Source organism: Hippocampus zosterae, chromosome 7 (assembly GCF_025434085.1).
Source record: "Hippocampus zosterae strain Florida chromosome 7, ASM2543408v3, whole genome shotgun sequence".
In the NCBI taxonomy this organism is placed as follows: Eukaryota; Metazoa; Chordata; class Actinopteri; order Syngnathiformes; family Syngnathidae; genus Hippocampus; species Hippocampus zosterae.
In genome coordinates, this window is record NC_067457.1 from 19,897,824 (window position 1) to 19,920,899 (window position 23,076).

At 44.1% G+C, this 23,076-nt stretch overlaps 2 protein-coding genes across 4 annotated transcripts; one reads left to right on the forward strand and one right to left on the reverse strand.

Annotated features, from left to right (window-relative positions):
• Window positions 1-98: 98 nt before the first annotated feature.
• Window positions 99-7,786, forward strand: btd (biotinidase). Of its 2 annotated transcripts, none has more exons than XM_052072216.1 (6): window positions 99-635; window positions 5,990-6,139; window positions 6,223-6,368; window positions 6,436-6,613; window positions 6,728-7,264; window positions 7,415-7,786. In XM_052072216.1, the coding sequence occupies exons 1-6, from the start codon at window positions 414-416 to the stop codon at window positions 7,685-7,687; spliced, it is 1,506 nt and encodes a 501-aa protein (XP_051928176.1). In that variant the 5' UTR covers window positions 99-413; the 3' UTR covers window positions 7,688-7,786. The 2 variants fall into 2 exon arrangements, with proteins under 2 accessions (XP_051928176.1, XP_051928175.1); XM_052072215.1 differs by having other exon boundaries at window positions 100-635; window positions 6,217-6,368.
• Window positions 7,769-21,956, reverse strand: LOC127604859 (serine/threonine-protein phosphatase 6 regulatory ankyrin repeat subunit A-like). 2 transcript variants are annotated; one of them, XM_052072213.1, is made up of 30 exons: window positions 21,786-21,944; window positions 19,097-19,462; window positions 17,852-17,935; window positions 17,183-17,261; window positions 16,382-16,452; window positions 16,043-16,243; window positions 15,880-15,967; window positions 15,373-15,515; window positions 15,198-15,305; window positions 15,001-15,105; window positions 13,883-13,961; window positions 13,694-13,808; window positions 13,398-13,480; window positions 13,250-13,313; window positions 13,103-13,171; window positions 12,846-12,986; window positions 12,650-12,761; window positions 12,484-12,510; window positions 12,160-12,234; window positions 11,560-11,761; window positions 11,041-11,128; window positions 10,785-10,902; window positions 10,445-10,664; window positions 10,273-10,360; window positions 10,108-10,191; window positions 9,400-9,548; window positions 9,235-9,317; window positions 8,927-9,009; window positions 8,763-8,854; window positions 7,769-8,700 (listed from the first exon to the last, which is right to left on the reverse strand). In XM_052072213.1, the coding sequence occupies exons 2-30, from the start codon at window positions 19,250-19,252 to the stop codon at window positions 8,402-8,404; spliced, it is 3,306 nt and encodes a 1,101-aa protein (XP_051928173.1). In that variant the 5' UTR covers window positions 19,253-19,462; window positions 21,786-21,944; the 3' UTR covers window positions 7,769-8,401. The 2 variants fall into 2 exon arrangements, with proteins under 2 accessions (XP_051928173.1, XP_051928174.1); XM_052072214.1 differs by lacking the exon at window positions 19,097-19,462 and having other exon boundaries at window positions 21,786-21,956.
• Between the last annotated feature and the right edge of the window lie 1,120 nt (window positions 21,957-23,076).

Here is a 23,076-nt window from a genome sequence, read left to right on the forward strand (position 1 = left end):
AAAATCCCATCACTACTGTACTTCATCAATTCCCTCACCACCCCTGACTGCAATTCATCTGCAAGCCAACCTTCTTCTTCTGCTGCTTGTTCAACGACGCTTTGCATACTAGCGTCACCCGGTGACCCGCCACGATCACTGCTTTGGCTAACCTGGAAATTGTTTTTGTAATTTTTTGAAAGGATTATTCTGATGAATCAAGTGGTTTTGTTTTCGAAAAACGAATACGCTACGTCACGAGTCTTCCGTCTGAGACCTTTTCAACTTAAAGGTTTTTGTTTACATTTCAAAATGTATGTTACCGCATTTTCGCACGCACAGCTTTAAACATTAACCATACATTCCCGAAGGGACTTATGACTTCTCATATGCTTCAGACGGTGTTAGTGTGAATTGTATGAGCGACCGTGAGCATGTTGCTGGACGTTGTCCTTTGGGTTGCTTTCGCGTCCACCTGGGCCTTCGGTCAAACCGACACTATTACTTCGGATTTAACATACGTTGCTGCTGTCTACGAACACCGCGTGATCCTCAATCCGGACCCTCATATCCCCCTTTCTCGGCTGGATGCCCTGCAACACATGCGCAAGAACCTGGCCGTATACGAGGAACAAGCCGACCTGGCTGCCCGGCAGGTGCTGCATTTTATTTTCAAGATTTTATGTATTTTATTGTTTCACTCTGTTCTTACTGGCCATACAGAATGGACGATAAAGCATCTTGCTTATTTATTTATACTCTTGAAGTACAAGCACGTAACTCAATCTCGTAACATCGGGGAGAACACGCGTCACTTTCTGTTCCTTCACCGAAAGCTGTCCGACGTGCAACATCAACTCAATCTAAAAATCCTATTGGTACAATTATTATTCACAGAGTTTGTCAAAGGGCAATTTTACTTAACGTATATTTTATGAGGTGGCAAAATGTGTGTAGTAAAGTAAATATAATTTTTGAAAAAAATGTTTTTAAAAAACAAGTTTTACAGTCCTCTTCTGACAATCACTTTTTCTGCTGATCGTTAAGATAAACTTTAACCAAAATGCACCCTTACATTAATTTTATTGTAGGTTAGCCATCTATACTGTACTGTACACCCTGGTACATGAGTACAATAATGAGCATATCCTTGATGAAAACTACCCAGTCAGCAAAATTGGTCTGGCCCACCTCTGGGACAGACACGGCATGTGCACTCGGCCCACATACTTCAATGAATGACGACCTGCATTGGCCCACGTCTGGCATTCATGATGTGGGCCGCATTCGGCCCAGATCTGAGCCGCATTGTAAAACCATATCTGGCCCTACAACTACCCTGAACAGTAAGGCGTTTTTTGACAAAAAAACGACCATGTACAGCAAGGCGTTTTAGCCGGAAAAAAAACGACCATGAACTGTAAGGCGTTTTTAGCCGAAAAAAAATGACCACCTATAGTAAGGCGTTTTTAGCAGGAAAAAAAAGAGCATGTATAGTAAGGCGTTTTTAGACGAAAAAAACGACCATGTGTAGAAAGGTGTTTTGAGCCGAAAAAATACCATGTATAGTAAGGCATTTTTAGCCCCCCAAATCCCCGACCATGTATAGTAAGCCATTTTTAGCCGAAAAAACGACCATATATAGTAAGGCGTTTTTACCCGAAAAAAAACGACCATGCATAGTAAGGCGTTTTTAGACGGAAAAAAACGACCATGTATATTAAAGTGTTTTTAGACGAAAAAAACGACCATGTATAGTAAGGCATTTTTAGACGAAAAAACCCGACGTTTTTTTTTTCGACTATACGTGGTCGTTTTTTTCGTCTAAAAACGCCTTACTATACATGGTCGTTTTTTTGGTCTAAAAACGCCTTACTATACATGGTCGTTTTTTTCGTCTAAAAACGCCTTACTATACATGGTCGTTTTTTTCGTCTAGAAACGCCTTACTATACATGGTCGTTTTTTTCGTTAAAAAACGCCTTACTATACATGGTAGTTTTTTTTCGTCTAAAAACGCCTTACTATACATGGTCGGTTTTTTTCGTCTAAAAACGCCTTACTATACATGGTCGTTCTTTTCGTCTAAAAACGCCTTACTATACATGGTAGTTTTTTTTCGTCTAAAAACGCCTTACTATACATGGTCGGTTTTTTTCGTCTAAAAACGCCTTACTATACATGGTCGTTCTTTTCGTCTAAAAACGCCTTACTATACATGGTCGTTTTTTTCGTCTAAAAACGCCTTACTATACACGGTCGTTTTTTTCGTCAAAAAACGCCTTACTATACATGTCGTTTTTTTCGTCTAAAAACGCTTTACTATACATGGTCGTTTTTTCGTCTAAAAACGCCTAACTATACATGGTCGTTTTTTTTCGTCTAAAAACGCCTTACTGTACATGGTCGTTTTTTTTCGTCTAAAAACGCCTTACTATACACGGTCGTTTTTTTTCGTCTAAAAACGCCTTACTATACATGGTCGTTTTTTCGTCTAGAAACGCCTTACTATACATGGTTGTTTTTTTTCGTCTAAAAACGCCTTACTATACATGGTCGGTTTTTTTTCGTCTAAAAACGCCTTACTATATATACATGGTCGGTTTTTTTTGTCTAAAAACGCCTTACCATACATGGTCGTTTTTTTCGTCTAGAAACGCCTTACTATACATGGTGGGTTTTTTCGTCTAAAAACGCCTTACTATACATGGTCGTTTTTTTCGTCTAAAAACACTTTACTGTACATGGTCGTTTTTTTCGTTAAAAAACGCCTTACTATACATGGTAGTTTTTTTCGTCTAAAAACGCCTTACTATACATGGTCGTTTTTTTCGTCTAGAAACCCTTACTATACATGGTCGTTTTTTTCGTCTAAAAACGCCTTATTATTCATGGTCGTTTTTTTCGTCTAAAAACACTTTACTATACATGGTCGTTTTTTTTCGGCAAAAAACGCCTTACTATACATGGTCGTTTTTCTTCGTCTAAAAACGCCTTACTATACATGGTCGTTTTTTTTCGTCTAAAAACGCCTTACTATACATGGTCGTTTTTTTCGTCTAAAAACGCCTTACTATACATGGTCGTTTTTTTCGTCTAAAAACGCCTTACTATACACGGTCGTTTTTTTCGTCTAAAAACGCCTTACTGTACATGGTCGTTTTTTTCGTCGAAAAACGCCTTACTATACATGGTCGTTTTTCTTCGTCTAAAAACGCCTTACTATACATGGTCGTTTTTTTTCGTCTAGAAACGCCTTACTATACATGGTTGTTTTTTTCATCTAAAAACGCCTTACTATACATGGTCGTTTTTCTTCGTCTAAAAACGCCTTACTATACATGGTCGTTTTTTTTCGTCTAAAAACGCCTTACTATACATGGTCGTTTTTTTCGTCTAAAAACGCCTTACTATACATGGTCGTTTTTTTCGTCTAAAAACGCCTTACTATACACGGTCGTTTTTTTCGTCAAAAAACGCCTTATTATACATGTCGTTTTTTTCGTCTAAAAACGCTTTACTATACATGGTCGTTTTTTCGTCTAAAAACGCCTTACTATACATGGTCGTTATTTTTCGTCTAAAAACGCCTTACTATACATGGTTGTTTTTTTTCGTCTAGAAACGCCTTACTATACATGGTTGTTTTTTTTCGTCTAAAAACGCCTTACTATACATGGTCGTTTTTTTTTCGTCTAAAAACGCCTTACTATACATGGTCGTTTTTTCGTCTAAAAACGCCTTACTATACATGGTCGTTTTTTTCGTCTAAAAACGCCTTACTATACACGGTCGTTTTTTTTCGTCTAAAAACGCCTTACTATACATGGTCGTTTTTTCGTCTAGAAACGCCTTACTATACATGGTTGTTTTTTTTCGTCTAAAAACGCCTTACTATACATGGTCGTTTTTTTTTGTCTAAAAACGCCTTACCATACATGGTCGTTTTTTTCGTCTAGAAACGCCTTACTATACATGGTGGGTTTTTTCGTCTAAAAACGCCTTACTATACATGGTCGTTTTTTTCGTCTAAAAACACTTTACTGTACATGGTCGTTTTTTTCGTTAAAAAACGCCTTACTATACATGGTAGTTTTTTTCGTCTAAAAACGCCTTACTATACATGGTCGTTTTTTTCGTCTAGAAACCCTTACTATACATGGTCGTTTTTTTCGTCTAAAAACGCCTTATTATTCATGGTCGTTTTTTTCGTCTAAAAACACTTTACTATACATGGTCGTTTTTTTTCGGCAAAAAACGCCTTACTATACATGGTCGTTTTTTTTCGTCTAAAAACGCCTTACTATACATGGTCGTTTTTTTCGTCTAAAAACGCCTTACTATACATGGTCGTTTTTTTCGTCTAAAAACGCCTTACTATACACGGTCGTTTTTTTCGTCAAAAAACGCCTTACTATACATGTCGTTTTTTTCGTCTAAAAACGCCTTACTGTACATGGTCGTTTTTTTCGTCGAAAAACGCCTTACTATACATGGTCGTTTTTCTTCGTCAAAAAACGCCTTACTATACATGTCGTTTTTTCGTCTAAAAACGCTTTACTATACATGGTCGTTTTTTCGTCTAAAAACGCCTAACTATACATGGTCGTTTTTTTTTCGTCTAAAAACGCCTTACTGTACATGGTCGTTTTTTTTCGTCTAAAAACGCCTTACTATACATGGTCGTTTCTTTCGTCTAAAAACGCCTTACTATACATGTCGTTTTTTTCGTCTAAAAACGCTTTACTATACATGGTCGTTTTTTCGTCTAAAAACGCCTTACTATACATGGTCGTTTTTTTCGTCTAGAAACGCCTTACTATACATGGTTGTTTTTTTCATCTAAAAACGCCTTACTATACATGGTCGTTTTTCTTCGTCTAAAAACGCCTTACTATACATGGTCGTTTTTTTTCGTCTAAAAACGCCTTACTATACATGGTCGTTTTTTTCGTCTAAAAACGCCTTACTATACATGGTCGTTTTTTTCGTCTAAAAACGCCTTACTATACACGGTCGTTTTTTTCGTCAAAAAACGCCTTATTATACATGTCGTTTTTTTCGTCTAAAAACGCTTTACTATACATGGTCGTTTTTCTTCGTCTAAAAACGCCTTACTATACATGGTCGTTATTTTTCGTCTAAAAACGCCTTACTATACATGGTTGTTTTTTTCGTCTAAAAACGCTTTACTATACATGGTCGTTTTTTTCGGCTAAAAACGCCTTACTATACATGGTTGTTTTTTTCTATGACGACTATACTTTTCTATAAACAACCAAAACAATATGTATATCGTTTGTTTTGGTATAAAGAAGCACAAGAATATTTGTAAAATGTTGAAATTTAATGAACGTATCTTTTTACAAAACATTTTATGAAGCACCATACATTTCCTTCAACAAATGTGCAATTTACTTTTATCATTCACATATATGCATTTTAACTGATCCCATTGATTGTACAAACCTTAGCAAGTAATTGGTGACGGACTGAGGCTGCTGTTGTCTTCTTCTCTGGTCAAAACAGTGTCCCCTCGCGGATACTCAATGAATTGCACCTCATTAAAAATATTAATTCTGTGTCTTTTATGCATTTTTTTCATTTTTAAATTATCCTGCGAGCCTGATTGAACCGCGCGCGCACGCGTGTGTGTGTGTGTGTGTGTGTGTGTGTGTGTGTGTGTGTGTGTGTGCGTGTGTGTGAGTGTGTGTGTGTGTGATGAATGGAATTCTGCATCGGTGTGCAATTGTAAAACAAGGCTGTGTGTTGAAATAATAAATCTGAAACTGTATTTAAGGGATGCTCAATACTGGCTGGCCATATATGAGCCGGAGTTGTGGCCCTCATCTGGTTTGCCAGAGTCAAGCCAGTGCCTCCTTTGCCACTCCTGGGCCGTGTTCGGCCCACATGCATTATGCCAGTGCCGAATCAAGGCCAGATTCATGCCGAATGCCTTTCTGCGGGTCAGATGCCTTTGCTGACTGGGTACCCTATCTTTCTGGATCAGGGTGCCCAGATCATTGTCTTTCCAGAAGATGGTCTTCACGGTTTCAACTTCAGCCGTTCGTCCATTTCCGGTTACCTGGAGACCATTCCTGACCCTGAAGTGGAAAAATGGAACCCCTGCACTGAGTCAGGAAAATTTAATAATACAGAGGTACACAACACTGCTGCGTTTTTGAACAGTAAATGTTTCAGTTTTATTTACTTGAACGTGTGCTTTCTGCTTACCAGGTTCAGCAGCAGTTGAGCTGCATGGCTCGCCGTCACAACATTTACGTGGTGGCCAACATGGGTGATGTGCAACCGTGTCCTCTCCAGACAGACCCTACGTCTTTTTGTCCCACAGATGGACGCTGGCAGTTCAACACCAACGTGGTTTTCAGGTGTAAAGCCTCCAAAATGCTTTCTAAACTGTACGTGGTCAAGAGACTCTAAAATGTTCTCACGCAGGTCCGACGGACTGTTGGTGGCACGCTACCATAAGCAGAATCTTTATTTTGAGGATGCTTTTGACACGCCGCCACAGCCTGAGATGATCAGTTTTGAGACCACCTTTGCCGGGAGGTTTGGCCTAATCACCTGCTTTGACATCCTCTTCTATGAGCCTAAAGTCACTCTACTGGAGATGGTGAGAAGATGACCCTGAATTGAAGAGTGAATTATCTGTAGGTGCGATACCTTTTATAAAGATTTTAAATCCTAGACCATTATTTCTAAGTGGTCTTTCAATTTCATCCTCCAGGGGGTCCGTCAGCTGATCTTCCCCACCGCCTGGATGAACCAGCTGCCCCTCCTGGACACCATCCAGTTCCAGCGGGCGTTAAGTCTGGGCTCTCACGTCACGCTGCTCGCCGCCAACATACGCAGTGACCGTCTCAAAATGACCGGAAGTGGCATCTACACTCCGTTTGCAGCAACCTACCACCACGCGCAGAGCGGAGACCCAGAGGAGGGCCGCCTGCTGATTGCCAGGATACCTGTGCTGGGCGTGGCCACGGAATATGGCCAAGTCCAGCAGATAGCAGCAGATTTGAGCTACTGTCGCCGTGACGACCGTCCTTCCGATACACCACCATCCTCCACAATCACCTCCACCATGATGCACGATCCGTTTAAATTTGTCTTCCTCGCCAACACGGAAGGCAACCTGAAGGTGTGTGACGGCACCTTTTGTTGCCGCCTACAGTTTCAGCGCTCACCAAAAAATAACAGTGATGAACTCTATGCACTGGGAGCTTTTGCAGGAACGCACACCGTCAACGGGCGTTATGCTGTGCAGGTATGTGTTAATATTTTACGTTTAATTTACTCATAACCGGTGATCTCAGCTTGTTTGAAGGAACATCCTCTCAAGCATATTTGTTCTTGAGCTGAAATGCTAAAAAGTGTCCAACACGGGGAAATATGACGCATCAAAATGTGCTTACAGGTGTGCGCACTGGTTCGTTGTGCGGGGCCCGAGGCCAGCTCATGTGGACAGGAAGTCGAAGAGGCGGAAACAACATTTGATTTTGTTCTGGAGGGTGAGTTTGTGACCAACTACGTGTACCCGTCAGTGCTGGTGAGCCGTTACGTCCTGGAACAGCCGGAACGCGTGGAGAAAAGTCCAGAAGGAAGGGTGACCATGAAACATTCGAACACAGAAGGCGGGCTGGTCACCGCGTGCTTGTACAGCCGAGTCTATCACCTGGATAACGACTGACCCGGTACGATTCTGTCGGGAGACAAAACATATTCGATGTGGACGAGATGAGAATTGTGTCAAAAATCTTGGAACGGTGAATAAAAACAAATATCTTTATTCTGCGTCTTCTTTACAAACATTGCACCATATAGTTTTCATCTCCTACAGGAAAGGTGCTTATTCCTGAAAAGGCAAAAATTGTTCATGATTACGCACTCGTGCACTTACTCAAACATCAAGTAGTTGGGCTGCTGATTCCACAACATTTCTTCATAAAAAGAGGTTGCAGCCGCTACCTTTTCCAAGCGTTCTAATTCCTCTCAAATTCATACTGGCGTCAATCAAGATCAAAATCAAACAGGCTCTTCATCCATCTGGTCCCATATAGAATATGCAAGTTTTTGTTCCCAAGTCAGACTTTTGTCAAGTTTTTTTTTTTTTACAATTGCAACGCCGTGGTGATGGGATGAAGTAAGGATAGTCCTCACTCTGTTGGACCAGGTACCAAATGCTTGCCACTGGTTAGGAGAGAGGATACCTCAAAGAAATGTATTTGTAGGAGAATAAAGTAAGCACTGCAGTATTTGTTATTTGAAGGTTTCACAAAAAGATATCCACTCGAGTGTTTTTCCCCCTCTTACTTTGTGTTTTCTAAATGTCAGTGATCTGTTCGAGGCTCCTTCCCCGAGTGACACACTGGCCTTCCGACATGATGATTAGTGGCAGCGGTCCTCAGTAGGTCTCTGAATCCGAGTCGTTCAGTTCTTCGTCAGTAGTGGCACAGGACAGGGGGCGCTCGGGTCTACAATACGAGGCGCGGTCGGGCCTCAGAGGAGGAAGGCTTTCAAAGGCCACGCCCTTCGCAACGTGATTGGAAACAGGGTGAGGGCTGATGACCATGTGCGGCAGAGAGAAGGCGGGCAGGGTCGCTACGGTGACCATGGGCGAGGCGGGCATCATGGAGTTGAGGATGAGCGCCAAGCAGTCGGCCACGTCGCGGGTGGGGGCGCAGGCCAGAGCGGGCGTGTAACCTAAAGACATGGGAGGGAGTGAAGACGGGAGGAGCTTGTTTGTTTCAAACGTGAACGCTCACCGTTCTCATCCACAGCTTGCACGCTGGCTCCTTTCCCCAAAAGTTCCTGGACAACGACCGTTAAACCGTTTTTGGCCGCAACGTGGAGCGGCCTGCGAGGGAGGATCAAAGTGAGTGGGACCGTGACCAAGAGCGTCTGGCTGTGAGCTAGCGTGACCACGTACGTGCGCAGAGAGGCGTTGGTGCAGTTGATGAGATTCTTATCTCTGATCTTCTCCAGAATCAACAAGGCACACGTCTCGTGACCCTGACAGAGACAAAATCGTGCGCAGTGAGTAAAATCTCACGTCAAAGTCAATACGAAATGTAGCCAAATTATTTTCAATATTTATAGTCAGAAGATGGCCGGATTATCCACAGGGTGGTGGGCGCGCTGGAGCCGATCCCAGCCGTCTTTGGGCAGTTGGCGGCGTCCACCTTGAACTGGTTGCCAGCCAATCGCAGGACGCAAAATAGATGAACCATTCGTTACCTTGCTACAAGCCAAGTGTAAGGCCGTGTTCCTGTCAGTGTCTTGAAGAGCGAAGTCCGCTTTGCTGCTGCTCACCAAAACCTCTGCAACGCAGCGCAGTAGGAAGAGTTACATAAGACAGCTCCTCGCAAAGTCAGAGAAGGTGAATATCGTGCCTGTACGAACCCACGGCATTGGTTTGCCCGTTGAGAGCCGCCATCATCAGCGGCGTCCTACGCGTGTGCTTGTCTGCAATGTTGGCATGAGCTCCGTGACCGAGCAGCAGGGAAATGCATTCTGCGCGGTCTGCGAAAGCGGCGGCGTGAAGCGGGGACCTGCATTGGCGGTGTCGCAAAGCCGTGCCCGTGAGAACAGCGAGTAAATGACACTTTGCACAGAGAGGACTCACAATGTTGTCAATGTCGGGCAGAAGCACACAAAACAATACTATTAGTTTGTCCTTTGTTGTCATGCATTAATTGAATTCTCTCGCATGAATTATCTATGCATTCAATTAAAAAATATATACAATATACTTACAAGTAGAAAGATATGAAATACAAATCTATAAATTCTTGTACAGTGAGACTCCTCTACAACGAAACCTACATGGGCGAAAATACTCTCTAGTGTGAAAAGATTTTCATGCATGAAAGCCATTCCCACTTTTCCGCTCCCCCTACAACCAAAAGCCCCCGTTTCGTTCTACGGATTTTTTTTCTCTGCTCTTGCCTCGCAGCTAGATTCACTACAATGAAAACCAGTCTTGCACTAAAGTCTAATCCAACCTCAGCAGAGACCAGGCAGAACCAGAGTTGGACATTTATGGGCATCAGAGGCAAATCTAAATGTTACTCAAAGTGCCAATTTTGTCATCCCTTCTGTGCCTTTCACCTGCCCTTGGAGTCAGTGGAGTCAATGATGTTGGCACCCAGGGAGTCGATTAACATCTCGGCCACTCCTTCGTTGTCGTTCATTCTAAAACACAAAACACACATTGTCACTTGTGTCTGTGATCGCATCAGGCATTCATGTGCACAAATATTAGTATTTGCTTACACCGCACAGTGCAATGGGCTGAATGTGTTCCCTTTTATCTTCCTGAAGACTTCCTGCTCCAACAACAACTCCACGCAAGCGTCACATCCTAGAAAAAAAAAGAAGTTAAACTTAAAACGTTAATTATTATTATTTTTTTCCATCATTCAGTTTCAGGCTGAGGTTGAGTTACCGCTGTAGCAGGCCCAGTGTAGCGGCGTGTAGCCTTTGTTGTCAGTCAGCTCCGAGAGAGCATTTGAGGTCCCGGGCGACTGCAGCATAGCGCCAAGGACGCCGACACGCCCGCAGGCGGACGCCAAGTGAAGAGGGGAGAGACCGCGAATGTCCTTCACACACGCGCTGGCACCACGCTGAAGGAGCGCCTCCACACACTCCTCCTGGCCTGTTACCGCCTGTGTCGACATAACATAGCTCAAATGGTAAACGAGCACCTTGGTGATAACATCATGATCGCACAGCGGCAGCGCATTTTGTTCTAATGAATCCACACCCACTAACATGATTCATCTCACCCCTCGGTGAAGGGCCGTCCTGCCCCAGCAGTCCTGAACCTGGACACTGGCTCCTTGACTGAGCAGCGAATACACACACTCAGTGTGTCCATTCAGCACAGCTAACATCAGCGGGGTCCTTTGTGTAAACGCACACGCACACACACACACACGTATTGATGACTACTCATCAATCATTAGGACTTTGGTCAAAGTGTTTGCATAAATTTTCATAAAAGGAAGGCCAGCATGATGAAATCAGCCTTCCATAACTCACTGCTTGTTGACATCGAGTGCATCCAGATTGATGTGCTGGTCATTGTTGCTCATGAGAAGACGCAGGCACCCGGAGTGGCCATTTGTCACTGGGGCACGCACAGACATGCACACACATACACCAAGACAGTGGGATTCACTTCACAAAAATATATGCAATCCTTTTTTGGGGGCTCACATTTTCCTGGAATTATGGTAAAATATGTAAGATGAGGTAAAGTGAGGCAAATGTGACATTTGACTGATTCAAGAAGCAGTCCCTCTGGCAATATAGTTGACATTTCATCGACCGGCACTATCAAAACTAATTCTGATGACCCCGGGCAGATTAGAGGCAGCGCATAGAGACTTAAATGGGATTGGATGAAAACATACAAAAACAGCATAGATTGCTAGCAATAAATTAAAACAGCTAAATGAAAAAATATATATATTAGCATTGAGGTTGTAAACGTAGGTCAGTGTACAGCTGAGTTCACTTTTGATATGGAGTCATGTGAAGCAGACTTATTTTGTCTACCAGCAGCGTGTAGAGCTGTCCTTTTCTGGGAGTAATCGCAGGCCATGGGTGAGGCGCGGCGGTGTAGCAGCAGCGAGACGCACTCCTGGTGTCCCTTGGAGCAAGCCAGGCTGAGAGGAGTGTGGCCTTGCGGGTTACGGACGTCCACGTCTGGCATGGAAGACAAGAGGACTTCTAAGGCTCCGCAGTGTCCATGATAAGCCTGCAGGAATGAAGGGCATACCGTGCATATGCAGACTTTGGTGCGGAAGAATTGGGGCACGGCCGATATTTGCAGACCCGGGCAATTGTCTTTTGTTGTAATTGCTTCAAACAACAAAGCGTGTGACGGAAAAGTGGTTAGGACTGCACGACTGTTTGTGTTTTATGTTGTGTGTTGTGTTTATTATTTTACTTTATGTTAACTGTTTTGTAAAGCGCTTTGTTACAGCTGCCGCTGTTGTGAAAGCGCTATATAAATCAGAATGTATTGTATTGTATTGTATTGTAATGTGTAAAAAAAATTATTTCTAATTTTGAAAGCTAATGTTGGCCGATTAATCGGTCAAGCCCTGGTGAGGATTACAAACCCCCCCCCCCCAAAAAAAATACTGAACTCACAGCCAAGTGGAGTGGACTGATCTGCCCATGGCCCTCGGAGTCACTTGGGAAGTCTGTTCCTGATGACTCCATCAGCTGAAAAAGACAGATAGTAAAATAAAACGGAACGCGACGTCAAGACTCAGGATTGCATTCCAATGCAATGCCACATGGGTAAGCCTGATTCAATTTACGTTCGATGAGGTCTTGATGACATTTTGTTCATCGCTACTTTCGTTGTGGCATCGAGTTTGACACTTTGAGCAATGCCTCATCCGTCCAACAGAGGGCACACCTTTCATGAAGAGACCCATTTTCATCATCTCAAGTACTAAGCATTCTTACCACGTCAAGAGGCGTTTCACTTGCCATCTAAAGGAAAACACAAACAAAGAGTATTTACTGTCCTTGGGAATTCAGATCATCCCTCAGAAGTTTTTGAAGCACTTCAGACTTGATATGAATAATTCGTAGGTTTGTTTTTCCCCAACATAATGACTGAGGTACACACCAGCTCCAGAGAGAGAGTACGGCCATAGGCTGAGGCATAGTGGACTGCACTGTACCCCTCCTGGTCCCTAACACCTGGCTCAGCATTGTTCCTCAAAAGGTACTCCACACACCTATGACAATCCGAAATACAAGAGTGTTTCCAGAGCAATGGGGCACTGAAGATGTGTGCGGTTTGAATCAGAAAACTGACGTACTTTCCGTCAGTGTCGGCTGCAGCGGCGTAGTGCAGGGGGCCGCAGCCTCTCTGGTCCAGCTCATTGATGCTTACCCCGGAGCCCACCAGGGCAAACACGCAGTGGTAATTGCAGTTTGCTGATGCATAATGAAGTGGAGTCCTATGAAGGTGAGAGGACGACAACATTTATATGTCTTCCTCTCGCTGTGCATTTTAGCTCTTTATTTGATGTATTTTGCAGTCTTGTCGAGGCACGTTTGGTGGCTGCTAGCTTACCTTCCGTAGTTGTCTTTCTTGTTAAAGTCTGCTCCTATGTTTAGCAGCAGGTTCAGGCACTCCAGGTTCCTGAGCAATTAAACAACGTATGCCATGAAAGGAACACTTACAAACACTGCAAATGGGATGGATAAAAGCAGGACTCACCCTCCAGCTGCAGCAGCATGTAGACATGTCCTTCCGTAATCGTCGGGAGTGTCAATGTCAAATCCTGAGACAAATGAGTAAACACGATCTAGGTACTGATCAACAGGGTGGTTTCAGGGCCTTAGAAAGGTTGTCAACATTAACATACCCGAGGACAGCAGCTTCCTGCAGCAATCGGGGAAGCCGGTGAGAGCTGCCAGGTGCAGCGGGAACATCCCGTGAATACCTCTCCTGGAGATGGGAAAAGGAAGAGCGATTGTCACAAGACGCAGATGGTCAAAACACCTGGTACATTGGGCTTTAGGATAAATAATGGTTCAAAAGGTCCTTCCTTGTTTTGGATTTAGGTCAGACTAATAAGGCTAGGACACAAATGACGCCTCTTCTGTCTCCTCTCTCATGCCAGATGATACAAATGTACTCCAAAGTCTTTTTGTGACTGACTTGGCGAGGCAGGCTCTGTGTTTGACGAGTGCCGTGATGATGAGCTCATGGCCATGACGTGCGGCGATGTGAAGGGCGGTGTTTCGGTCCCTGTCCACGCAATCAATCTCAGCTCCTACAAACACATCAATGAGACATACACTACTCCTATTACAAAACACAAGCGAGCATTTGGCTCCCGGGCTTTACCATTTTGAATGAGGGCCTGAGAGCAGGAAAACCTGCCATGGGTAGCTGCCATATGGAGAGGAGTCTTCCCGTCCTTACTCTGCACAGATGGACAACAGCATTGGTGGACATCGGAGTAAGATCGGCACATGTCGAGGGCCGGTGCAAATAGCTCAGGTTTTACTGCTGTAATGTGGTAGAAAACTGAGCTCGACGTCATGCGAGTGTCACCCACACAGATAGTACCGGATTGGCCTGAATATAAGACGGTGCTCTTTGCATTGAAATAAGACTGAAAAAGTGAGGGTCGTCTTATATTTGGGGTCTAGACATGCGAGATGGCGCCAGACATCATTGAAGCAAATGCTGAATTTGACTCGCCAGGCCAGAGTGAACCCCCGCCACGAAGAATAAAAATAAAAATAGCGGCAGCACGAAGAAGAAAAATAAAAACTAGCGGTAAGAAAGAAAAGTGAAGAAAATAATAGACGTGGCGACAATCTGGAGAAAAGTGGGTCAAAGATCGGCCAGGTTAACCGGTCAGCTGAGGAGAAGTTATGATGTAATTTACAATTCAAAAACCAGAAACCATTCATTTTATGAATGTGACTGCACTTTAGTTTACCTATTTAAATGTTCAGATATTAAGATTCGAATGAGGCAAAATAACATGCCTGCTCTCTCAAATATATTGTTATAATCATTTGTTTCAGATGTACTGTAATTATTTTCGGTTAATTTAGTGTTCCAAAAGTCTTTTTCCAAACTTGAGTCTTGAAAAAGAGGGGGTCGTCTTATAATCAGGGCCGTCTTATATTCGAGCCAATATGGTATATCCCTAGCCAGCAGCCTTGGGGAGACACTGGGCTCCCCCCCACCATGTCGCATGTGGTCGCTGATCTGGAGGCTGCGTGTGTCCTCGTACCGGTTTCCATCGGTACTCCTAATGTGTGTCTTTCCGGTTGCGACAAAGGAACAATCATACAACCGCAAGAATTTGGAGGCACAAGGTCTGTGGGGGTATTTACTGAGTACATCCTCTCAAAAGGGAAAGCGGGCGGTTTAAGATCCTGTAACAGCAATGCTGCCGAGCTTGTCAGTTAAACCCGAGCTTGGAAGTGTTTGCCAGGAGCCCGTACCCTCATGTTGATGTGCGCTCCGTGGGCCAACAGTAGCTCTTGGCACAGCGCGCCTTGGCGTGAGGAGGACGCAAAATGGAGCGCAGAGAAACCCCTCTCGTTGACCTAGAGGAAAGGAACAAATCCCCCCCACAAATACAAAACATATGTTGAGCAGGTTTAATTTTGAACACACGCCCACGCGCACACACACAAACCTGGTTGACACTCGCCCCCGCCTTGATGAGCTCACTGACCACCACATCCTGCCCGTTGTAACACGCCAAATGGAGTGGAGTGTTGCCGTAGGCATTCACCACATTCACCTACACAAAACACATTTTAAGATCTTTTCAATGTCATTACTAGGTGGGAAGCACTGCGCGTGCAGACCTGAACCCCGAGGCCCAGCAGGTAGTGTACAGTGCTGCTCATCCCGCTGGAAGCAGCTGCGTGCAGCGGGGTGTAGGCCTTCTTGTCCTTACAGTCCACCTCGGCGCCACTGCTCACCAGTAATTTAACTACCTCCAGGTGACCTGCGAAAAAAATATATAGCTCAATTAAAACTCATTCAGTACCAGCCAATTCTAGACCAAGTCTGAAAAGACGTTCAGAAACGTCTTTGGGAGTGAATGAACCAGTTTTAGAGGACATGGATTGTTTTTTTCTTTTTTAATATTTGGGATTTATTTGACTCTTCGAGATTTATGGCCAAGAAGATTTTTCTTTCATACAAAGACGAGCTGTTTGATTTATTATTACACTTTTGTGCTAGCATCGGTTACTGATAAACTGCAGGTTTTGATTTGCACATCAAACTGGGTTACAAGAGTATCGTTTAAAAGAAACTTCAGCAGAAACCCAGAACCTAAACAGCCAGAGAACGTGATGTAACCTAACCCATGTAAGCAGCCCAATGGATGGCCCTCCTGTCCTTCTTGTCAAACGCGTTGATGTTAGCTCCTCTTGACAGTAGCAACTTCACCATCTGCAACCCAAACGCAAGCAAACATCCACCGCTGTCCACATGCGGAAGTCCCGTTTTACCGCACGAGAAGCCGACCTCTACGTGTCCACTGAAGGCAGCGTGGTGCAGAGCGGTGCGTCCCGCCCGGTCCGACACGTTGACATTGCTCAGCAACGGGACTAAGGCTTCGGCACAGCGCATGGCCTTGTTGCTCGCCGCAACGTGGAGCGGAGTCTGCCAGTTCTTGTCCCTGGCGTTGACGTCGGCGCTGTGCTTCAGCAACATGGCCACCGCATCCTGCGCAGTCATGGGGAAGGTTGACAGGAGGGCTTTTCAAAGAAAAAACGAATGCTCATTCATATTCTCTCCAAGGCGACAAGGAGGTGACGAGGCTTCAGTCGAGCCCAAGTGAACGGGTGTTTAGAAAATGATTACCTCACTGCACGAAGCCACAGCGCGGTGAAGAGGGGTCAACCACTTGTTGTCTTTGGCATTAACTCTGGCTCCTTGGCAGAAAAGAGCGGACGGCATATTAGTACGGTATCAACAAAGACAAAATTAACCAGCTTCAATAAATCGAAACGATTTGACCGTAACAAGAACTCAAGGACAAATCGATTTCAATGACAAAGAATGGGAGGCGTCTCTTGAGCCAATGGTGGCCGGGGGATTCAAAACTCCCTTGATCCTCGTTGACGCCACTTGGCAGGTTAAAATAGCCCTGAAACTGTGCACCTGTCACACGCTCTTCCCAATACTGAGGAACAGGGCAGCACACGTGGAGGCACGTGCACCCGCTCACACCCCTGCTCTAGCGTTGTGTTGGTGCTGACACCACATCCAGACGCGTGCAGCTGACTTATAGAAAGCCAAGAACGTACAGAGAGACCCCCCCACCCATATCAGCTGATTTCGAAATCACTAGCAGACATCATGTCACAAGGCAATGAGTAGACATAGCACTGGCGCATGTGACCATCAATGAAGAAAAAACAGAACATTCCGCAGAAGACAGTTGTTAAATATTAAACGGAGTGGCTTAATCCTATTTCATGGATCGTCCGGGCATCGCGGCTGAAGCTCTCGAGGCCATGCGGACAGATCTTAATGTTGATCATCACTTTTTTATACCCCCCTTTACCGTCACAAACGATTTTGCGGTAGTTCATGACTGAAGCGTTGACAAAACAAATGTGATTTGAAATACTTGCAATAAGACATTGACTGTAGTTTTACCTGAGAGGATGAGCAGTTCAATGATCTCAGTGTCACCCAGGTAGGCTGCAGCGTGTAGCGGTGTCCGCTTTTCAGTATCCTGTTGCGCATTTCAGACAGGTAAACGTACATTCTGCATGTTATGTAGTACATAGAAAATTATACTTATATTAAAAAATGTACACAATTGATGTTGTGTACTTCTTCTTCGCTAGTGAATCTTTATGGACTCTGTGGGTGTATCTAATATTTCTCTGCTAGTGTCTAAAATGAACTTGGCCCCACAAATGGCACCGTACAGACTCTCATTCACTTTGCCGTCACTCCCTTCATTCAATCATCAGAGTGGGTCTATAAACAAGTGTCACGTGACTGCAATAGGTGGGGGCCAGTGTTGCTGACTCCAGGAAGAGCTATTGTGATGACCCCAGCAAATATTGACCATCGCAGAAAAAAATACAAAAAACAAACAAAGCTTAGAGCAATTAGGTGGATAATATATCCTGAAAGATGGAGATGGGGCAAGGAATGAGATGATGTCAAGGTTATGTCCTTAAACTGCCAGTCAAGTGATTCTCCTCAGATTTTTAATGTGGTAGATCGTGTGAATATGCTGACAAGCAAAAGAGTGCTGCTTCATTAAAAACAAGAGCAAATGAGTCAAAGAAGAGACGGTCGAGCTTGACTTACCTGAATATTGACATCCTCTTTCTTGAATATGAGGGACCGAACTTCATCTGGATCCACATTGAAGATGGCTCGAAGCAAGGACGGCTACAACAAAAACAGCATCATCATTTCCAAATTGTTATTACCGCCGTTACAATTTCCTGTGAGCATGATACAAGAGGCATCGGTGTGCGAGGACCACCAAAAATGGCTGCCGGTGCCAGATTTGTTTATGACAGAGGCAGCTGCAGCACAGTGTCGTAAAGAAACCTCGCAGGTTTGAAATTGTACTCTGCGGCCATTTCATCTTCAATTCCACTTGTCCTGTGCTATTGTATTCTCATCACTATCATTTGCTAGACTACATCAAGGAAAACGATATATTAGTACAACTAAAGGCCTCCCTTCAATGAATGATACCGAGACACAGGATTTCATCCATGATCTTCAGCAAAGTGAAACGCGTGCTCAAGGCGAGCAATTGCTCGACTTAAAAAATATTTTCTTGTTTTCACAGTGCGCTTCGAGTCATTGTCCATCTGCACTGTGAAGTGCCGTCCAATGAGTTCTGAAGCATTTGGTTGAATATGAGCAGATAATATTGCCCGAAACCCTTTGGAATTCTTCCTGCCGGCTTTTGTCAGCAGTCACATCATGAATAAATACGAGGGAACCAGTTCCCAGTTTTGGCAGCCATACATGCCCATATCATGACACCCACACCATCACCACGCCTCACCGATGAAGTGGTATGTTTTGGATGATGAGCTCCTTTCTTTTTCCATCCTCTTCTTATCATTCTAGTAGAAGTTGATCTTCGTCTCACATAGCCAAAGGCTTTTTGGGATTTGTTTGGTAAACTCTTATCTGGGCTTTGTGTTTTTGAGGCTCGCCAGAAGTTCATATTTTGTGGGGAACCCTCCGTGTCGGACAAGATGAGAACTGTGTCACAATATTTATGGACGTCACTATATGTACCCCCAAATAAATAAAAACAGTGAACTGTATTTTCACTCAACTATCGCTTTGGTAATACACACTGCATGTTAAGTGTTTTTATGTGTTTCATTAAACCGCTGCTAAAATGAGCATGAGCAGAAGTGCACTCGATTTTAATAGAATAAAATCAGACTGTGGGTCTACTTACGTAACGAATGTCACGTTTCAACTCAGGTGTGACAAAGAAGTAGCCTTGACATCTCAACGCACATTTCCCTTTACAAAAATGGAGTCAATAATAGAACCATAAAGACAAGGCCACCTCACCTTGTCCTCCAGCGCAGAAGCCCTTCGAGGGGGATGATGTGATCTGCGGTCTAGGGTCGATTTGGGCTCAGGGGGTGGGGGTGAAAAGCAGGGCTCATCCTCCTCCACCTCCTCCAGCACCACGATACAAACACGACTTGCCCGCTCCGACCGCATCAGGAAGCAGTGAAGACAAATATAGCAAGTCCCTCACTCACAATTCACAGATCACTCTGTCATATGTTCCCAGCCGGGAGCGACAGGGGTCACCGACAATTCCCAAAGACATGGCCACTTCCTCGGAAACAACCAGTGCGCATCTTGATGTGAAATCCAAGCACTCCTAGAGCTCTGCAGCACGCCTCCACTCCTCCTCGCTCTGAGCCGCTGTAAACAGAAGCAGCGGAGACAGCAGGGAATTCCTCTGCGTAATGGTGTCGGCGGGCGGCATGCGGCAGAATGACGGCACTGCCTCGAGGCCGACACAAAAGTGCGGGTCCCCGCTGCTGTAGTGCAGGCGCGCTCACAAAAGAGCACTGGTGCATGCGTGGGGATGCAATGTGCCTTTCAGCCAGAGTGCTGAAGCCAGCTCTTTCCGGGGGATGAGACCAAGGGAGTGAGAGAGGCACTGAGAGGGGGGGGGGGAGCTGGAGGATTATTATGGTCAGTTACCTAGAACTCGACCATCGCCATGTATCCTGAAGATGAATAGATAAAAGGGGGCAGAGGGCAGGTGAAAGCAAGTGATATGACTCGGATGTCATGTAAACACAAGGAAAGGAATCATCCAAATTTATATGGACTGAGTTGGCTTTGTCAGTACAAGTTCCAGGTATCAGACTTGAGTAAGGAGCATAAATCGTCAAAGCAGTGTTGAACGAATCGGATCAACGCGTCTTGTGTGTGTCCTCCTATCCCCTTTGGGTATATTATCAGTAACATTGCTTCAATGCTCTCCTCATTATGAAAGTGGAACAAACAGGCTCTGTGAGAGAGACTGCGAGGGCAGCTAACAAGACCAGTCTGTGCGTGTTGATGTCTGCCTGCGTCACTCTGCCTCATATTCAACACACATCCTGAAAGGAGCAACCGTGCCAAGCCGCACAAGCCCATTAACTGAGAGGCAGTAGAGATGAGACAAACAGAGCAGTCCTAAATTATGAGAGGATTGGACTCACCCCTCTGGCACTAAAACATGAAAAACATAAAGCGCTGGTGATGGCACAAGGTGAACACATGAGCGCAACACGGGAGTTCTGAGAAGACAACAGGGGTGTCCAAACTTTTTCGTTTGAGGGCCAGAGACAGAAAAAAATGGAAGCGTGAAAGGTTCGAATCTCAGTTCCAGCCTTCCAGTGAGGAGTTTGCACAGTCTCCCAGTGCCTGTGTGTGTTTTCTCCAGTTACTCTAGCTTCCTTCCATGTTCCAAAACATGCATGTAGGTTTCATTGAAGACTCTAAATGACTTCACTGAGTTTAAATGGGTACTTGTTAAAAGTTAGTTCGGGTGGGATATGCCTACCAGTGACCCTAATAAACGCCAGCGGGAGAGGAAATTAATAGATAACTCCAACAGTTACTTGTAACTACAACATGAGATGTTTCTTAAAGTGTTGCAAAATACATCCACTGGGTTATTCAAGGACCACTTGGCTACAATTTCAGAAAAACTGCTCTGACATGCCCACAAATCTTCATCAAAGCATAAACAATCGGGTACTAATATAAATAAGATTTTACACAACAATAGGAGGCTTCTCTGGCTGCCCGCGATAATCAACACAATCCTGATGTGCCACTTGGAAATGCACAGAAACTCTGGGTAGGACCAAATCATCTGCTTTTTTTGTGCATGCTCTCTCTCCATCCACATCCTGAAGCTCCAATCTCAAGAAAACGAAAGTACATGTCGCCCTCTAGAGCTCAAACATAAACCCATCGTGACAGTGACATTCACCCATGATTCAGTTGCTCCCCTTCCAATGTCTATTTCCAGCTATTTATCCGGTTTTCTGTCAGTAAACGCCACGGAGAACAATGCAGAATGAAGACGGGGAAATTATTTGTGAGTTCACTCCATTGTTAACATATCAACGCCCTCCACCCCAAGGTGCCACATAAAGACAGACATAGACCTTACAAAGTACAGCTTTGGTGGGGGACGCATTCAGAAACATACAAATATTTATTAACCTTATCTTTCTTTGCATTTTTTTGGTCGTGAAACGGTTTAAATTGATGCTAACAACTCGCGTTAAGAAGGGGTGCTCTTGCAGCGGTTTTCACTGACAAAGGGACAATCAATACAAAAAAAGCCAGCATGCTGACTGGCGGTAGTGTTTTAAATATGTTGGTGAAGATAAACTGTTATCTGTTTTTAAGTGCCACAAAACGCACACATAGCCTCCTTTGTCAGTGTCTGTTCAAACAGTGATTTGTTTACCGTTAGCAGCTAGCTTTTCAAGCTAGCTCTCGTGTAATCCCACTGATGTGTATTTTTTTTTCACTTCTGCATTTTTTTCCTCAAATGTAATAACCACACTTGCGTGGCGAGCTGGTTCACGTTCGATAATTAAATTATTCACTGCAGCAGCCAGCCTGAATGAAGGTGTTCACTGCATAATAAAAACCCGAGCTAGGAGGTCCAACTTATAAGAAAAGTACAACTAGGCGTGTCGTTCGCTTCACAGTAGGAAAAACGTGACAGTACCTGGTCTTGGATCTTCATCACAGCCATAATTCCAGTGTCAAGAGTGTCAGGTATGTTGTAAAATAGCCCGGTAATAGCCCAAGACTAACCGGGAAAAATACTGAATCAAATTGGAGCCCCCCCCCGACACTCACACGCCCCCAACTTCCTTCCTGTCACGGAACCACCACCACTCCACAGCAGGAGACAAAAACTGGACCATGAACTTTTCTGAGTGTGTACGGTAGTTGACTTTGTGAGTATAAAATATGTATTACCGACCAGCTTTATACATCTCCATCAGTGTACAGCAGGTCCACAATATCTGAAGCACTGACCGACATTTATGCAATATCAACCCAAATTTGATTATTTTTATCGTTATTATTGATAATCAAAACTCTATTCTATTCATTTCGTAGCTATTCTTTTTTTCCTCTCCAAGATTTCAGCCTCTATATGTTGCCATGTCAACCAAATCTGTCCCATCCCAAGGAAATTTAAAGCAGAATCCCAGCCCCCATGTGCCTCTGGACTTTGTTGTTCTCTATGCTGGGCCTCTTCAATTTTAACAGGAAGCAGGGTGAATTTTTGATTCCGGAAGACTGCTGGTGGTACCGGGTATCGGAAACAGGTGCAACATCTGCAACATTTTTACTTCTGTTCTTAAAGTGAATTACAGTCTGTACCTTTTAAAAAAACATATTTTACCTCGGCCATTTGAATTTAAATATCTGTGCTTGTGCTGCCTGCCCACCAAAGTCCTTTAAAAATATTTTACCTCGGCCATTTGAATTTAAATATTTGTGCTTGTGCTGCCTGTCCACCAAAGTCCTTCACCATACTAATAATGACAAGTAGAATATATAAAGTCCAGTGTGGTTACCAGATAAGCTCAGTTAGCCTAGCTTCTACTTTGTATTTTGCATTCAGGGTGCCGAATAGGACAATAGCTCAGTCTTGATACTACGCCAGACTTCATATGTGGTGTGATGGGTAAGCCATTCACATTTTTTTTTTGCAATTGTCCTAAATAAATATTGATGTCCAGAGCTGCCTTGAAACAATTCCGAACACCTCTTTTCTGCAGCCTCGATACTTCGTAATCTAAGACGAGGAATATATCAGAGACGCCTGAGAAATGTATGTTATTGCATTTGTGTTTCATTTAGAATGAAAAGCATTGGAGTTTTAAAAAGGCGTGGCTTCATTTTTCGTTGTGTCAATTTGTAAGGTTGAACCAACCTTTCACTATGGCAACTTCGTGGCTTTGATGTTAAGATCTAGAATCGAAAAATGGCGACTATTTTCT

Coding starts and splice junctions, on each gene's coding strand:
- btd (XM_052072215.1), top strand. CDS start 414: ATGTTGCTGGACGTTGTCCTTTGGGTTGCTTTCGCGTCCACCTGGGCC. Junction 636..5,989: donor CCGACCTGGCTGCCCGGCAG/GTGCTGCATTTT, acceptor TTTCTGGATCAG/GGTGCCCAGATCATTGTCTT. Junction 7,265..7,414: donor ACGGGCGTTATGCTGTGCAG/GTATGTGTTAAT, acceptor ATGTGCTTACAG/GTGTGCGCACTGGTTCGTTG.
- LOC127604859 (XM_052072213.1), bottom strand. CDS start 19,252: ATGCGGTCGGAGCGGGCAAGTCGTGTTTGTATCGTGGTGCTGGAGGAG. Junction 13,481..13,693: donor CACAGAGCCTGCCTCGCCAA/GTCAGTCACAAA, acceptor TCCCATCTCCAG/GAGAGGTATTCACGGGATGT. Junction 9,318..9,399: donor CGGGCAAACCAATGCCGTGG/GTTCGTACAGGC, acceptor GCTGCGTTGCAG/AGGTTTTGGTGAGCAGCAGC.